Consider the following 18,512-nt stretch of genomic DNA (forward strand, 5'->3'; position numbering starts at 1 on the left):
AATGTTTACAGTATGTAATGACGGACGAGAATGATGGCAAGTTGATAGTTATTGCAATGGCAATTTAAGTGTAACTACAGCATGTTGTATTCCCAGTGTGTTTAAAGTATAATAACTGAGTGATGACTACTTTTATCCAATGTTTGACATTGAACACAGCAGAGTTATGTAACCAGGACAGATGGGAGCAGCAGCAAAGAGTTCATGTTATAACAAAAAGAGTTCAATGAACAGCTTAGAGATCATGTGTATCTGTACCTGCTTCACAGTGTATATAAAAAGGTATAAATTGGATTGTTGCCCACTGTAAATTAAAACAAATATCATTACATGAAGGTCAGCGGGCGGTTATGCTAAGGCCAGACTGGATGCAATACTGGTGTTTGTACAGGTTACACAAGGCCATGACTTAGTGATCTTCCCTGCCAGTGCCATGTTTCTGTCAGCAAATTGCTTCACGTCAGCTTTCTCTCAAACCCCTTTGGACCCAAACTGAGACCGATGCCAATGACCGCAAAACACACCTTTGAAAAAGAAATGTATTTATTTATTTATTTTTCCACAAAAAACCCAAAGGCTTTAAAATTCCAACTCCTTAAATTCGTAAAACTTCTTAATTCATTACTCACTTTTCTTCATTTATACACACAAACACGTAGATTCTGAGCAGTGCTATGTTTGATCGTAGTACTTACTTTTATATAAATGCCATTGCTTATAAATCAGCAAATCTACAAGAATCATCCAAAATAAAGCTTTAACATAAGATCTGTAGATCGCAAAACTGTCACAACAGAATGCCATTCCAATGTTCTTGCAAACATACAAAATGACAAGTCAATCAGCAGCCACTTCATGTTCTACAACTACAGTAGTTGACCAGGACTCACCAACCAACTCCATTTCTACAGCGCTCTTCCACTGGACCACAAGATAGGAGCCTTAACTGGTCCATGCCCCAAAAAGCCAATATGGGTTGAGAAACTATTACATTCAGCACCATGTCAAACTGCGACTTTGAAAGCAAAGACCTACCATAAAGACCTACTGTACCATAGCAAAAACAAAAACAAACAAACGAAAACACACAAAAACATGTCCAGGATTACATATCTAATATCAAGTCATTTAAATAATTTGCAGGTACTGCATGCTTAACCAACCTGGTTCTTAAATTTAGATTAGCTGGTATTAAAATCATGTTTAGAGTAGAGCTGTGCAACTTCTTAGATTATTCTGTTGATGACTCACTACCAAGTTAGGTTCAAGCTGTTCCGAGAACACAAAGGCCTAACAGTTATATTTTGAGCATGCTGCCAGTAGGCCAGTCAAATCACAGTCTTCAGTGGAGAACATAAATGATACACACACAGATCCTGGATTTCTTATTGATTAAACATTTGTTGTTGCAGCAGCACCTCAGAGGTTTGTTAGTTAATATGACTTTTTCAGCATATTCACAGCTTAGTAGGATGGGCTTGCTCCATTTTAGTAAAAGAAACATTTTATGCACTCATATCTGCTGTTAAAAAGCTGTTGGCGGCCAGCACCAAAGATAGCTAGAGCATTTTCTCAAAAATGTGTAAAGCCCATTTGTCTTTCATTAGTTTGCTGGATGACAATGTTAGTACCGCTTCACTGCATAGTATGGCGGTGCGATTGTATTTACATAAAAAAAAATCATCAGAAGTTCCATTTAGCTGGCATTAGCGTTCAAGTCACTATTTTCAAAGACCACATTCCTATTTTAGGCTCCAATTTTGAACATCGTTAAGCATTCATGTAGATTTATATCACTCCTGACCAAATATACAGCATGACAGGAAACAGGAACAGGAAAGGCTAATTGATTATAAAAAAAGTAAGTCTTTAACTATGGTAACTAACTAAGCTAACACAGGGGGGTTGAGGAAAATACACTGTATGTTGATTGTCAGGAGCGTATGCACTGCTGTAGCTAGTGAGGTGAGCACAGGTTGTGTGTAAATGTCCTATATAAAGTTACAGCCAGTGTACAGTACGCTAGAAACTCCAGAAGATGACCTATGGGTTTGTGTCTGATAAGTAAGTGCTCATAGATCCGAGTCAGCTCATCCTTGACCCCTCCCCAAGGGCAGAGAGCTGATGTGTTTAAGGTCACTTGAGTGCTCACTTGCGGGAGGGAACGAGGGGGTCGAGGGCAGAGTCTTAGAGGCTCCATCTCCAAATTCTCCCCTATTGAATAATGTGAGACGTTCGGCTCTGATCTGTGGAGTCGGGCGTGTGTGTGTGTGTGGGGGTCTACTTGGAGGTGGTGGCAGGCACGCTGATGGAAAGTGCCCGGCGTGTGGCGTTTGTGACTTGTCGCTGCTGGGACAAGAAGGACTGGCCGGGGGACACCAGAGAGGAGGCGCGCCCTGCGAGACGTGACTCGATGGCCAACTTCTGGAAGCTCAGACTCTGAGGGGGGAAAAGGCAGCGTTTTCCACTTCATTAGACAAGATATGGTCCATTTACTGTTACTCGTGTTTGCCCATTTCATATTTTGTTTTAATCTGCTATGCAGTAATTGTTAAAGTGATATTCCATTGGTTTACACTTTTGAATGATCCCTCACTGCATTATGGCCCGCCCCACCATCCTGTTTCAACAGGAAATGCATCAAATCACGGAAGTAAAGATGCAGTTTCTTTGACCATTTTATGAAACGGAATAAAAATCAGTTCATCTTTGTTCTGATCCCATCTTACCTTGTTGTACCATGCTGTGACAATCAGCTTCTCCTCATACTCTCTTAGCTTGGCCTGCTCACATTCACGCTAAATGGCACGAAATGAAACCCACCATCAGTTACATTTTCCTCTAAATCAATATCCTGTATATGTTGGCTTAACAAACACTGGAGACAGCAAAGACAGTGTGCATGAAAAGGTCAAATGTATGTGGATTTACTTCCAGGCTGAGAATCCGCTTCTCCCGGTCCGACAGCTGGTTCTTCAGGGCCTGGATCTCAGCGGTGGCTGGGTTCAGTTTAGGGTCCAAGGCTCGGATCACCTGAAATCAGGAAAGGACAATACTGAATACTGTAGAGATGAATCGGATCTAACTACTGGAAGCAAATCTCCAGTATTTCTCTTTCTGATTTATTCCAGCCCATGGAAAGGGAGCAGGTAAAAAATATCAATCAATTATAAAATTATGAAAATGTAATCTTTGTATAACAACTCTCAAACCACTGTCACAAAGTGCTTTCCAGATTACAATAAGAGCCAATAACAACAACAAAATGTTCCAGGTGAATTGGAAACAGGGACTTAAGAATAAGACATAAAAGGACAAGTGTTATTAAATTGGGCTGTGTTCACTCACGTTGCGAGCCTTCTCCAGGTACATTTTGTACCTTTCCTCCATGGCCCTCATGTCATCATCCTTCTTCTTCAGAGCAGCCATCAGCTCATCCAGTCTCAGCGCTGCTTAGAGATAAACAAGAAAATATGAGACTGAGAGGCGTCATTTCAATAATACCTACTAGAAAAAGTACACTGTAACGCCACTCAAAGTCTACCCCAACTTCAGGGAGAATCAGTTGTCTGACGTCTCCCAACACACAACAGCGCTGTGCAGCTGGAACGCTTTAAGGGTCGGAGGTGGGACTTTCCAACTGGCAAAATTCTCACCTCCGAGTTGTGTGGAATGCAGCATAAGTGTGGGGTGGTGTGTGTGATGATCATTGCGACATCAGACTTACAAGCCTGCGTGTTGTCCGGCTGCAGGTCCTCCAGCAGCTCTTTCTTCTTCATGATTTCATCCTGAGCCTCATTCAGCTGCACCCTGGGAAAACACAAGGGCTGTTCCTTTACCTCCCTCTACTGGAGAACATTGAAATGCATTTTACATCTCTCAACCACAAAGCATTGACAATGTGTTTCATACTTACAGGTGGGCATCAAGTTTCCGCTTCAAATTCGACTGAAAATAAAAATGCATGAATGTCAAAAAATGTACAGTGTATATCTATTATACACACAGGTTACCATTAGCTCAAAGCAATAAATAGCATGGCTTACACTGTAAAAGAGTGCAACCACAGTGCTCTGTGGGTGTTCTAAACCCATTTGATTGACAACATAAATGTAAAGTTATTTGCACGTTTGTGGTCTGCAGTAATGCCATGCCGGCTCAAAGACCACATGGCCTGATATTCTGTGTATTTGTCCCAGTGAAAGTTGGCACACTCACATCATCAGGCTTGGCTGCCTGACTCTGCAGAGCCTTCTGGAGGTCTTCCACCTGCTGCTGCAGCTCACTAATCCGCTCTCGGCTCAATCTGTAGATTAAGAAAATGACAGGAAGGAAAACCGAATTAAAACGAGAGACCATCTTGCGATGGGATCACACCAGCCATGGTCTTAAAACGAATGTGGGCCCAGGCTTTAAGGCGGGGGGGGGGGGGAATGTTATGATTATGATGCTATCGCGCCAACACCTGATCACACACACACACACACACGGTGAAAACAATACCAGGCCCGCTGTCGCGGCTGGTAACAAAAGTACACAGTATGTATCAGTAGACAGCTAGACACAATATCGAAACAGTAGGATCTGCAAAGCACCAGCACTATTTGATGAGAGAACCTAAGAGCTATCTTTTGCATGACTGGCTAACCCACACAAAAGCCCTGAACCAGCCACCTGTTGTCAGTGTCCAGTTCACTGTGTGTCCTGTGTGCCTCCTCAAGCTGGACCTGGAGATCAGCGATCTTCTCTCTCTCAGTGTCCTCCTGCTGCACTCGCAGCATCTTATTCTCATGCTGTAGCCTGATGAACTTTTCTCTGTGAACAATGAGAATCGTATAAGGTCAGTACTCCCAGAAACTTCGTTGTAGATACAGAAAACGAATGCATGTTGTCAGAAGCAGTTTCCGTTACCTGTACTCAATGGGTAGTATCTCAGCTGCCAGGTTCTCATGGCTGGGGCTGCCAGCAGGAATCATCCCTAGGAGAGAAGAGCACATGCACTTTGGAATAGCAAATGACTGCTTCAAACGAGCCCGTAAACAGCACCATTATACTGTCTGATCCGACTATCCAGTGAGATACCTGCTTGGAAGAGCTGGCTCTGCTGAGCCTGTGCACATCGCAGCTCCTCATTGGTCTCCTTCAGAGAGTCTCTCTCAATGATGATCCTCTATCAGGGAGGGAGAGAGATGTTAAACATTGCTGAGGTTAGAGAAGGGTGATGCCACAGCCAGGGATAAAATCCCTTTCCATTTCTTCTTGTCACATTTAAAAGCTGTACCTCTCTCTCCTTCATCATGGCTTCATGCTTCTCCTCAAACGTCTTCATCTCAAAGGCCAGGTTGTCCGCCCGCCTCGTCTCCTCAGACAGCTTCCTGTGCAGCTCCTGGACCTGACGGCAAGCATGCATGAACACAAACAAACTTAACAAAAAAACTGAGCTCAAACTAAACACACTCTCTGCTCGCATTTAATATGCAATTTGGGTCTTTTCTTGGCATGCAAAATATGTGAGTGTGTTTCTGTTGGTGTGTGTAGGAGTGGAACAAATTTTGGACCAAAATGGATGCATTTGCTTTGCAGTTTAATTTAAATGTACCTCTGCTGAGCTGATTCAAGTTGGTATTCCCGCTGAAGCTACAGAACAGCCAACTGGCTGACAAGAAATTACATCTCGATTTTTAAGGTGGAACCCCTCAGATTGCATGCAGATGACTGTGACATTTCTATAAACACAATAAATAAATGTTGATTTATGGTCCATTTATATGGTTTACGATCGGACAATCTTACTTGCAAACCTGGCGAGTTCCATTTCTGGACTCGCCTATTCCCAAAATCACCTGAGTGGGTGTGCGTCATTTGCATTCCTGTGTAACTTACCTGTCTCTTGTACGTCTCCAGCTGCGCGCGGGCAGCGTTGGCCTTGCGCAGCTCCTCCTCCAGGCTGACCGTGTTCTGCATGTAGGTCATGTTCTTCTCTTCCAGCAGCTTCACCTGCCTCCTCAGGTCGCCCAGGTCCTCCAGCTTACGCTTGTACGTTTCCACCGAGGCCTCCAGCTTCACAGCACGATCTGAGCAGCTCCTATGCGCGTGCACACACACAAAAAATACAGCATTCAGCAGCAAGTCACATGTTCAGCACCACTCAAAACATACATGTACAGTGTGAATATAAGAGAAAGGGAAATGATGGACACATGCAAATGCAAACACACACCTCAAAATGTCCAGTTCGTCTTTGAGTGCTCGAGATTCTTCTGCCAGGCTGGTGAGCTCGTCGTTGCGGTGCTGAACCTCGATCAGCTGCTTCTCCAACTCTTCACAGTGGATACGGTAGTCATCCTTCGCAGCCTCCAACCTAAAAGATGCACACGCACATGATTCTCCTGCAGGCAGAATGATTGATTGTTCAAACACATTTAAATACACAGACATACCTGAAGTTCTCCTCCTGCAGTAACTCTAGCTGCTGCTGTAAGTGGGTGTGTTTCCTCCCTGAAGGCGTGCTCGGGTCGTCAAACGAGTCCAACTGATTGGCACGATCTGTTAGGACGTCATTCTCAGCCAATAAGCTGTTCCGTTCCTCGACGAGGACCGTCACCTGGCCAGGTACAGAAAGGTATTAGACAGACTTTCTTCAGTGATACAAATAAATAGAGTTACTCCTGTATGGCGAATTAATGCCTACAAAAACAACAATCTTTGCGTCGACGACAATGTTTTGTGAGTTTAAATTCCCTTCCTTGACCAATTATTTCATGCAAAGCAGCACATTATCTTGTTAAGAAAATGCAAAAACAGACCCCATTCATTATAACTCTTATCTTCTTCTTCCCAGCAGTTAAAACAAGCACTTCATCCATGTTGGAAACGGCACGCAGAAAAAGTGCACCTCACAGAGCAAACTACACTAAATCACACAGGGCAGAAAATTGGTGTTGCACTGCTCTGTATGGGGGAAACTTGACAGCTTGTTGCACTTCTGGCCACACCTCAATTAGTGATGGCAAGCAGGTGTTTTGCATCAGCTGTCAAAGGCAAAACCAAAGACGATGGGATTTCAAGCAAGACGAACCATCTTCAACTCACTTCCTGTCATTTTGGCACGCAGGTTTTGCCCATGGCTTTCCACAGACACGGCCACTAGGAGATTTTCAGCAGGTCTCAGTCAATGGGAAAAGTCAACGTGATCTCAGATGATGACAGATCCCTTCTCCCCCATATTCATTAAAGTAAATATTCGGCCCATTCTCCGAAGCCACATATCTTCTGAATATTCTGACACTAAAATGGCATTTTTCAGACAGAAAGATCAGGAGAAAATAAACTTGTTCAAGACCTGTCTCTATCTCAGCAACACACTCTCACGAGATTTGGCAACCTGAACTTGTGTTGGCGGCAAGGGAGCGATTAGCTAAAGCTACATGTGAAGTTCGTTGATGATGTAGCTAAATCTGTGGCTAGAAAACATATTTGTTTAATGGAATATCTTAGTTTCAACTGTATTGAGCTAACAAGGGGCAGCTTTGTGTTTATATGTGTGGTTTGGGTGGAGTTTTGCAACTCACGATCTCTATTTCAAGTTAGCTTGCTACAGTAGGTCAGCACTAACCCTGCGTCACCAGGCACAGTCCTCTCACAACACTTCAGGGGAGAGGTGACCATGTGACCATTTGGGAGACTTGCTGCTACCATTTGTTAGAATTGGTGGAGCCTGCGGTGAATCATCTAAGTAATAGAATATCTCTTTTAACAGGTGTGGCCAGAAGTGCAACACGCTCGAGGTTTTCACCCATAGAGAGCAGTGCAACACCGATTTCTGCCCTGTGTGACGTGTTGATTTGCTCTTTAAGCAAAGGCTGGTTAGTTCCCCTTCTCGTCCATCATTTCCCGGCACAATTGGCCGTGTCTGCGGGTGAGAAGCCGTTGGGGTATGAGTCATGGTCGCTGCACTTGTACCACCTCTGGACAGTCAGGGCGCCTGGGGGGAATTGAGGGGAATAGTGTGATCCTCCCACGTGCTATGTCCTGCTGGTGAAACGCCTCGCTGTGTCAGGTGAAAAGAAGCGGCTGGCGACTGGACATATATCGGCGGAAGCATGTGCTATTCTACAACTCTCCCCCGATCGGCTGAGGGGGTGGAGCAATAACCGGGACAGCAGGGGGAATTGGCCAAAGTACAATTGGGGAGAAAGGAAAAGAAAAAACGCAAAAAAAAAATAGGCCAGTCATAGTGCTTTGACCAAAACATGGCCACAAAACGGTTTTATCATGCCAACACAGGTGACTGTGTTGAACTTAAGCAATACAAATAAGGACTAAGCAGAATATTAAATACACACACCCTAGCTAATGTAGAGCAGAATCCTGATTGAGCAATCTGTTAGCCGGGTTAGAAAGTCAGCGGGCAGTTGGTTTAATCGGGTTTAGTTTAGCTGAACGGTCAGCCATGTTGGACTTACCTCACTGTGACCACAGATGAGCGAGACTGGGGACAGAACAACTCAATCTGTCGATTGTCTGTCGAGTCCAGTTGAACAGAACATCAGTGCTTGTGTGTTTAGTTTGGTATGAACAGAGCTGAAGCAGCTGAACAGTAGCAGACTGGGGGAGGAGTGAGCAAAGCGACCGGGTCAGAATTTGCCCAGTCTGTCAGCCCACTTTCCTTCTGCCACAGCGGCTCCAGACAATGGCCTCAAGCATTACAGAGTATTGCACAACTCTGGCTTATACTGTACCAGAGGCATGCACGAGTGCTTTTACTGTATGTGTGTGTCCAACAGATATGGAGGGCTGAATCTCTAAGCTCACTCAAGACTGTTTAGGCTACATTCTCAAATACACTGCTACCGCATGCGCTAGGACGTGTCATCAGTGATGTTATCTGGGGTCGTTAGGTGTTTCGGGTCTGTCAACATCATACACCCTCGCCCAGTAGACCCAGCCGAGGCCAATTAAGACCCCGACTCACGTCCCAGAAGCCGCTACGGATCAGCCTTACTACTCTATCTGCAACGTTGCCCGCGGGAGGGGTAAAAAGAACCCAATCCGCTGCAATAGAGCTAGTGCTACGCCGCAGTATTGGCCCTTCGGTGCATGGAGGATCTAGGCTCTGTGGGTTTCTCCCGGCCGTGCTCCTCCTTCGTCTCACCAGACCCCCCTTATGTCAAAGGCAATCCAGAGGCAGAAAGGATACCTCAAGGACGCCCCAAGAGGGCCTGTGCGCTGCACGTCATTTACCTGCGTCGAGCACCTTGCTCTAGCCTGGAGGACCCCAGGCCGCGCCGATCTTGCGCAGATTTTCAGGAGGCTAATCCGTAGCGTTTGTGGATTTCTCCCTCACGAGAGAGCCAAGATGGGGTGCTAATCCCATCCCGTACCGGGTTGCCGTCTCTCCGGCCGTCAACTGTCTCTCCAGCTCGTCACCAAACTATACTTGGTTGTCACCTAGTCTTTCCTAAGTGTCACCGGCCAGAGGCAAGCCAGGATTCTACATTCTCAAATACACTGCTACCGCATGCGCTAGGACGTGTCATCAGTGATGTTATCTGGGGTCGTTAGGTGTTTCGGGTCTGTCAACATCATACACCCTCGCCCAGTAGACCCAGCCGAGGCCAATTAAGACCCCGACTCACGTCCCAGAAGCCGCTACGGATCAGCCTTACTACTCTATCTGCAACGTTGCCCGCGGGAGGGGTAAAAAGAACCCAATCCGCTGCAATAGAGCTAGTGCTACGCCGCAGTATTGGCCCTTCGGTGCATGGAGGATCTAGGCTCTGTGGGTTTCTCCCGGCCGTGCTCCTCCTTCGTCTCACCAGACCCCCCTTATGTCAAAGGCAATCCAGAGGCAGAAAGGATACCTCAAGGACGCCCCAAGAGGGCCTGTGCGCTGCACGTCACACAGAGTTCAATATAAACTATAAAGTATATTATTGTCCTCAAGCAAATAGAAATGTGGAGCAGAGGTGCTCATGTGTGCTTGCAGAGAGGGTGTGTGTATGTATGAACTGTGTATTCACCTGTACATCCAGCTCTTGACACCGTTGGGCCAGCTCCTCCTTCTCTGCTGAAAGCACAGCGAGCTCCTCCAGCGTCTTCTTCAACTGGACACATGAAGGGAGAGCAGCACACACACACACACAGATTAAAGTCGACCCCCAGACCCCACAACGAATATGTGACAGGGCCTGGTGTTTTGGGTAACGAGTAGGCCAAGGTAATTTTTCAGGGTGTTTTTTTTATACATCATTATGAAAGTTCAGATTGTAAGCTTTCAAGTGATGTGTCATACATTGAAATCTGAAGATAGTTGAAGAAGATTATTTGAATGTTCGTACTCCTAAAAGCAACATTCAGAGAAAATCGCCCCGGAAGTTGGGGAACAAGCTTGGTTTGCCCTAAACACGCTTAGTTTGCTAATGCTAACAAATGATAAGTATTTACTTATCCTAAAACTGATGTTTGTTCCATTGAATGCATTCTTCAACATCAAAAGTTGCATAATATGGTTGGGGGATTTTTAACAACTTTTTATGTTGATTTGTGCGATTTCACGGTTGCCTACTTGTTAGCCCTTTCACCAGACGTTGGTCGAATGTTGGTTGTTTTCATACATTACAGGTAGGTGACTCATGGCCATTGAGAACGTACCTCTGAATTTACCTGGTTAGTGGATTTTAATCAGGTGCTACCAATATTACTGACACAATTACATGACAGCTTACAAATGTAGAATGTGCCCCCCCCCCCAAATGCCACCCAGGATTATATTTCTGCATTAGTCTTTTGAAACAGAAGTGGGCAGAAGTAATTAGGTGGGGCAATATAGGCCTAACACTGAGCTGAACCTGTAAAGCTCGCCCATTCAGATGGCTGTCTGTATTAACACTGACCTGATGTTCCAAGTCCCCTGACGGCTCAGCTCCAATCTGGGCCATGGTCTCTTTACTCATGAGCTGGAGAGAAAACATGTCACTGGATTTGATTGCACACAGACACATCAAAGATCTGCAAAGCGCTCAGGCTATTAATTAGCCTATTTCACATTCCACCCAAATCAGCTATTTTGTGTATCCAGTTTGCTGTTCCTCCGCTGCAGGGAAACATACCATTTATATCAGTGCAGGCTGTCATTTTTATATTGTGCTACTTCCTGTATTTTAGACACAAAATATATAAAAGATCTGCAAAGTCCTCAGGCTATTTTGCACTGATACAAGGAGGTTACGCTTTCCCCTTCCCTTAAGAACAACTACTACTACTACTGAAGTGCCTTTGAGACAGACAGGCACTCCGCCTCCACACATCTGCAGTGGAGCAGCTCCGTGGCCAAAATGCAAAGACTGCAGGGCTTTGCTCAAACGGGCACAACAGCAAAACCTTCCTGCACAAATACATCAAAATGTGTTGATCTTGATCCAAAGCTGACTGACCTCCTGGATGGCTGTCATGACAACATGCTGCACCGACTCCTCCAACGTCATGATGATCTGAATGTAGTCTGGCAAGGAAATGAGACAGGTTCACCACACACACACACACACACACACACACACACACACACACACACACACACACACACACACACACACACACACACACACACACACACACACACACACACACACACACACACACACACACACACACACACACAATATAATGTATATGAGAGGAAAGAAATGTTCAGTATTTCAGCGTGTCCCACTTCCAAATATGTGACACTGCCCTCATTGAGTGCCCGCTTGGCTCTGCCTTTGTCAGCGGCTTGGCAGGACAATAATAATACATTGTTGGACTCAGAAACTCCAGCAGCCTGACTGGGTTTACCAAACGTCCCTTTCTTAGCTACAGTATACACGTCACTGCATGTATGGATGTTGAATATCTGTGTTTTAATTGGTTTTCTTAGTGCACGCATAAGGATTTGAGTGTGTGGGCGCACTGCAGCCATGTACCTTGTTTGCGTTCACATTTGACAGCACAGCCCAGTATGAGCTGCAGCAGCCTACCCAGCTGCACGGGGTCTGAGTGCTCTGCCACCACGGCCAGATCAGGCAGGGGGAAGTCTGAGATCTGCTGAGAGAGGACCTGTCTCGGGCCAGAGAGAAAACAAACACACTCGGTAACAAGTGCGCTAGTGCTTTGTAGGTGCTCCGGACGGATGGAGGGGTGGCGTGAGGGCATGCGTGACTTGGAGTGAGTGAAACCATGTTGACTTTAAAACCTCCACCTGTTCACACTCAGATTTAATTTGCTTTATATTTGCTTAATGCACTGACTCAGGCACTACATTTAGAAAATCAGTGAGCTGCTTCCTGGTATATGGATGTATTGCGCACGAACTTCGAGCTGGTTGCTGCTTTATTGACTTCTACTGTACTGCCTGGTGTATGAGCGCACACTGGATCTACTGTACTGCCTGGTGTATGAGCGCACACTGGATCTACTGTACTGCCTGGTGTACGAGTGCACACTGGATCTACTGTACTGCCTGGTGTACGAGCGAACACTGGATCTACTGTACTGCCTGGTGTACGAGTGCACACTGGATCTACTGTACTGCCTGGTGTACGAGCGAACACTGGATCTACTGTACTGCCTGGTGTACGAGTGAACACTGGATCTACTGTACTGCCTGGTGTACGAGCGAACACTGGATCTACTGTACTGCCTGGTGTACGAGCGCACACTGGATCTACTGTACTGCCTGGTGTACGAGCGAACACTGGATCTACTGTACTGCCTGGTGTACGAGCGAACACTGGATCTACTGTACTGCCTGGTGTACGAGTGCACACTGGATCTACTGTACTGCCTGGTGTACGAGTGCACACTGGATCTACTGTACTGCCTGGTGTACGAGCGCACACTGGATCTACTGTACTGCCTGGTGTACGAGCGCACACTGGATCTACTGTACTGCCTGGTGTACGAGCGCACACTGGATCTACTGTACTGCCTGGTGTACGAGTGAACACTGGATCTACTGTACTGCCTGGTGTACGAGTGAACACTGGATCTACTGTACTGCCTGGTGTACGAGCGCACACTGGATCTACTGTACTGCCTGGTGTACGAGCGCACACTGGATCTACTGTACTGCCTGGTGTACGAGCGCACACTGGATCTACTGTACTGCCTGGTGTACGAGTGAACACTGGATCTACTGTACTGCCTGGTGTACGAGTGCACACTGGATCTACTGTACTGCCTGGTGTACGAGTGAACACTGGATCTACCGTACTGTACTGCCTGGTGTACGAGTGCACACTGGATCTACTGTACTGCCTGGTGTACGAGTGAACACTGGATCTACTGTACTGCCTGGTGTACGAGTGCACACTGGATCTACTGTACTGCCTGGTGTACGAGTGAACACTGGATCTACTGTACTGCCTGGTGTACGAGTGCACACTGGATCTCCCTTAACAAGGCTCTTGTGCCGCTAATTGTATGTGCATACTGCAAATCCCATAAGCACTGTGCATTGCAAAAAGTATTACACACTAACACACAACTGAGTAAAGACACAGAGACTGGCTCTTGTAGAAGTGCTGCTCCCAACGGTCTAATAAATATGCAAACACACAGGATGTTATGTACAAACTCACTATTTACCTCATTGTAATAATCCACCATCATCTGAAGGATCTTCTTGAGGTTGTTCATCTGAGGAGATCACGCACAGGTTTAAGGAATGTTATACGCCTAGTTTAAAGTGAGAATAAGGACTAACAGCACAGAAGGGGTTTCCCCTCCAAGAATATTTAGGTTCATGCAATGACAAATTTCAAGACTAAGCAACAGAGGCAACAGTGAACCTGAATGGTATAATGGTACATGACAGACTTGTACAGACAAATATTACACATTTCACCAGAGGAGTCCCCTGGAGCAGGTAGGGGGAAGTGTCATGCTCAAGGGCACTTGGACAGGGATGAAGCATACAGGGGATTTAGCAAACAGGGAGTCTGCAAGGTAACAGTATGGGTGGGAAAAGAAAAGGACGAGAGGACAGATGGAGGACAGGGGGACACAGTACCACTACGTACCTTCAGTCTCCAGTTGTCCCCCACATCTGGTTTGATACGACTCAGCCATCCCTCACTGAACCATGCTGGGTCTCTGCATGAGAGAGAGAGAGAGAGAGAGAGAGAGAGAGAGAGAGAGGGAGAGACAGAGAGAGAGAGTCAACAAAGGTAAATCTCACTGACCATTGTTGTAATTTAGTTTTTTGTTGTATGTGGCCACTTTCCCTCAACATGCCTTGTCAGCTTCTACGTTGACTTCAGTTAGCGATTTCATACATACATAAAAGGGGAGATACAGTACCAAAAGCGATACCAATAATATTGGAATTCTGACATCAAACTCCATTGTAGCTGCACTGAAAATATTTGGAAGTGATGTCACATGGTCAATGTTTGGCCAGTTATCCACACGAATAAGAAAAAGACACCAGCAAACAACCAAATGGTCCTAGAAATGCAAGGTACATGTCAGTGGCTGTTTTAACAGTGTTAAGGTGTTTTAGGGTGGATTTTTCCTTTACGGATGTTGAAGAATGGATTGGTATTTGGTTCAAATCCTAAAGTATGTATTTATGATAACTGAGTTAAATGCATAATATGCTATTTTAACTCACTCATTTGTATGCAAAGAAGTATGTTGTACAGACTAGGGGTCAGTTTGTGCTTGAGAAAAGTCCCACCTCATCAAACTGTCCCATCAGCTTCCCCGGTGTGTCCCTGACTGGACTAAAAGCTGCTGCCGTGTGGGGTGTGAAATACTGACACCAAGCGAGACTGACTGGAAATGAACAGTGTACCTGCAGACTACACACATACCCTGATTAATGCGGCAGAACAGTGTGTGTGTGTGTGTGTGTGTGTGTGTGTGTGTTCGCTCACATTTGATGCAATGCCTCTGACATTGCCACTCCAGTGGTCAGCTCCTCCGCCGTCCTGCAGGGTGCGGGGGTGTTGAAGGTCTGCAGCTGAGGGGCAGACAGAGAGCACACATGGGTGAGATTTGGGTGCAAAAGGAGAGCGCAGGGAGGGAATATCACAGTCTCAGAAAGATGGCGGCATACAGCAGCACACCTCATATAAACTGAGTTTCCACTGAGGGGTTTCTCCACAACACTGCAGATGTGCCTAGAGATGTAAATGGTAAATGGTAAATGGCCTGCATTTATATAGCGCTTTTATCCAAAGCGCTTTACAATGAGTAGATAGTCTACATTCACCCATTCATACACCAATGGCGGCAGGCTGCCACGCAGGGTGCCTGCACACCATCGGGAGCAAGGAGGGTTAAGTGTCTTGCCCAAGGACACAACGACAGCAGCTGGGAGGGAGCGGGGATCGAACCGCCAACCCTTGCGTCATTGGCCGACCCGCTCTACCTCCTGAGCTAAAGCCGCCCCTATGTAAAGAGGAGAGAATGGAGGATAGAGCTGGACTGGAGAATGGATGGATGGATGATTGGATAGATGCAGGAATGGACGGATAGATCATAGTGGTATAAAAACCACAGACAAACACGAAGGCTTCTCTGCTAAAGTGACACCCTAAATAATTCAAACAGCTGTCCTGGTGGTAGGAGAATACTCCTGGCACCAGGCCAACAGCTTTTTTTCCTCAAACATGGCTGGCTTCTGCCAAATAATAAATCACAAGAGAGCTGTCTGGCTGTGCCTGTGGTATGTGCAGATAGGCCCCAAGTGGTGCCCACTGCCCAAGCACCTGCCCTTTTTGCCTCTGACTGATAAGTGCCCTTTTTGCAAGACGTGCCTGTCCACAGCTAAGTGGTTGAAGATGGATGGATGGATGAATTAAGAGGGGGGGGGGGTGCCTCTCTCTCTCTCTGCCAAGAAGAAGAATGAATGAATGAAAACCTTTTTCCAAGTTCTTTCCCCTTCATCCATTTCTTAGTGACTGACAGGCCTATATAAATGAAAAACTGAAAAATACTAATGTGGCTTTCATAGGGTCATGGAAATAAATGGTTTAGTTGCAAAATCATCTAAGATGTATACAGTAGGCTACACTGTAAACTTGGCATCTGTCTATTAATCAAGAAACAACTTAATTGGTGCAAAGCCAAGATACATCGTGAAATCATTCGGTGAACAGGCAATAGAGCTGCAGTCAATGAAGGATTGTGCACAAACAGGGGCAGCCTGAAGCCTGCATTGAAACATTACTCAAGGCCAAGGCCAAGCCAAGGTAATATGTATAATTGCATAAACAAAGATTGAAAGAGCAACATTCCACAAATACATCCTGGTTAAGTGGATTAGCTCTCTAAATCCGACTGCGATTATTAGCTACATCGGGGGATATTTATTGTCTTTGTGTCTCCTAACTGGCAACTTTGTATAGTGTACGACCCAGGTGTGTGTGTGTGTGTGTGTGTGTGTGTGTGTGTGTGTGTGTGTGTGTGTGTGTGTGTGTGTGTGTGTGTGTGTGTGTGTGTGTGTGTGTGTGTGTGTGTGTGTGTGTGTGTGTGTGTGTGTGTGTGTGTGTGTGTGTGTGTGTGTGTGTGTGTGTGTGTGTGTGTGCGTGCGTGCGTGTGTGTGTGTGTGTGTGACTGTAGGAGATAAAACGACAGGGAAACGGTTTGCTACTGATTTACGATACCCAACATTTCCTCGTCGGTGCTCTCTGCTTGTGGAAGAGTGTTTTCGCTGACATAATTCACACATAAGATTACACCTACAAACAGGACAGGTACATGGCTAGCTAGCATACTGTTGGACGCCAACCAAACTCAACTCACCCATATCGTAAGGCTGTCAGCCAACGCCGTTTTGTTCTCGCCCATTTCTTCCCCTTCTTATCCTCAAATGTTTCCTCCACCTGTCAACAGCGCTCTTCCGCTCCTTCCCTCTGCATTTGACCTCACCTGGAAGAGAGGTATATCTGTAACGACGGATACGCAGCGTAGGGACGCGCGACGCTCATTCCGCAGTAAAAACAACGTAGGGATGTACGCGAATGACAGCTTCTTCGCTGTTTGACATTTTGCGGATGCCTGGCTGACTCGGGTTGGGGGCAGTGTAGCGCTGTAGCAACGGGATACACCAATCAGTTTGGAGATCTGTGGAGATTGATGGCGTTTAAGCTTCTGAGGAGCCAATCAGAGAGGGCGATGTGGGATTTGTACACGCCCTCAAGATCTGGTCACAAGTCCTTTCAAAATCAAAAAATTTCCGACCTGCTTCCGCTCATAATTGACTGATAAATAGCTTATGGACGTTGATTTAATAATAGGAAACAGCTGTTTTTTCTTACTTTTTGCAATTTATGAAATGTATTTGATCGTATTTGATTGACATTATGCCATAGGTAATGTGCCCCATCTGCAGCCTGAGCAGCAATGGTTTCCAAAGTGGGGTCCACGCGCCACAGAGGGTCCCCTGAGGAGGTTCCAGGGTCCAGCAAAATGATGACTAGTAGGATATAATTTCACCATTATTTAATTTTGTTGAAGGTAGCTCAATGAGAGAATGGGTAAATGGCTGTTGTGATTAGTGAGTCCTTTCACTGTTTCAAAAGTCCTTCACTGTTGTCTCCCCACCTGCAGTAACTTTGTGGGACTATTTCACGTTTGACCACAGGCAGGCTACAACATAAGGTTTCATAACCAAAAAGTAGGCTACATAGCCTAATTAATATAATCAGATTCAACCTCATTGCTATTGCCAGTTTTACAGGTATTTCTATGGAATATATTGAAGTGCAATATTATTCCTCCTTTTTAGGCCATCTTATAATACGTATATGTTTTAACAGTATCCCAGGCAGGTAACCACTCTAAAGATAATGTTCTCCTCCTATGCCAGTAAACTTCCTCTCATTATCCATTAATATAACTCACGTGACGGTGTGTGTAATTGTAATTCAGAGTCCAAATACTCCTTTAAATGACTTGTGCACTCTGATAAGATAAGGAATCTCACATGTGTGCCGTGGCCCCATGAGCAGGAATGAAGCAATGCTTCACTCTTGAGCCACAATATAGAAATTAGCCACCAAACCATATTAGCACCAAACATCACAGAAACATGAATAGAGCTCTATATAACAAAGTTGAAATAATCTGAATACGGTATGTGGCCTAATCTTATTGTATATCTAACCTGGACTTGTCAGTCCAGTCCAGCTGCTCAGCCACAATGCCTTTATAGGAATGTGCGGCATACAACAAAGTAATCAATAAGCAAACTTGGTTTGTGTGTGTTAAATGTATTTCATAACATGGACTTTGCCCACATAAATGGCCTGTAGCAATGACCTCTCTTATTGTCAGTAAGCCACGAATCTCTGCCACTCTGAGGCCATCGACCCTCACTGAACGATGACTGCTATTTTTAGATGGCCCTAATCACCCTGGCTCCCTTGTATCTGTGAGGTGAAGGGGCTGCGCAAATATTTGCCAGGATATTTCTGCATGCAGCCACTGTCATGTCGCTCTGGCTGGTGAGGAGCAGGCCGACACTA

At 45.7% G+C, this 18,512-nt stretch overlaps 1 protein-coding gene across 1 annotated transcript; it reads right to left on the bottom strand.

Annotated features, from left to right (window-relative positions):
* Nucleotides 1-594: 594 nt before the first annotated feature.
* Nucleotides 595-16,990, bottom strand: hook1 (hook microtubule-tethering protein 1). Its single transcript, XM_083647114.1, has 22 exons — nt 16,789-16,990; nt 14,916-15,001; nt 14,058-14,130; nt 13,624-13,674; nt 11,961-12,093; nt 11,436-11,503; nt 10,896-10,958; nt 10,023-10,106; nt 6,441-6,604; nt 6,221-6,361; nt 5,884-6,085; nt 5,282-5,392; nt 5,083-5,170; nt 4,912-4,978; nt 4,675-4,815; nt 4,219-4,306; nt 3,917-3,948; nt 3,728-3,810; nt 3,349-3,449; nt 2,932-3,033; nt 2,730-2,798; nt 595-2,439 (listed from the first exon to the last, which is right to left on the bottom strand). Exons 1-22 carry the CDS (start codon nt 16,831-16,833, stop codon nt 2,281-2,283), a joined length of 2,151 nt encoding a protein of 716 aa, XP_083503240.1. The 5' UTR covers nt 16,834-16,990; the 3' UTR covers nt 595-2,280.
* Nucleotides 16,991-18,512: the final 1,522 nt, after the last annotated feature.

Source organism: Poromitra crassiceps, assembly GCF_964638095.1.
Source record: "Poromitra crassiceps genome assembly, chromosome: 12".
Taxonomy (NCBI): domain Eukaryota; kingdom Metazoa; phylum Chordata; class Actinopteri; order Beryciformes; family Melamphaidae; genus Poromitra; species Poromitra crassiceps.

Coding starts and splice junctions, on each gene's coding strand:
- hook1 (XM_083647114.1), bottom strand. CDS start 16,833: ATGGGCGAGAACAAAACGGCGTTGGCTGACAGCCTTACGATATGG. Junction 14,131..14,915: donor TCAGAGGCATTGCATCAAAT/GTGAGCGAACAC, acceptor TCTCTCATGCAG/AGACCCAGCATGGTTCAGTG. Junction 6,605..10,022: donor GTCAAGAGCTGGATGTACAG/GTGAATACACAG, acceptor GTACCTGGCCAG/GTGACGGTCCTCGTCGAGGA.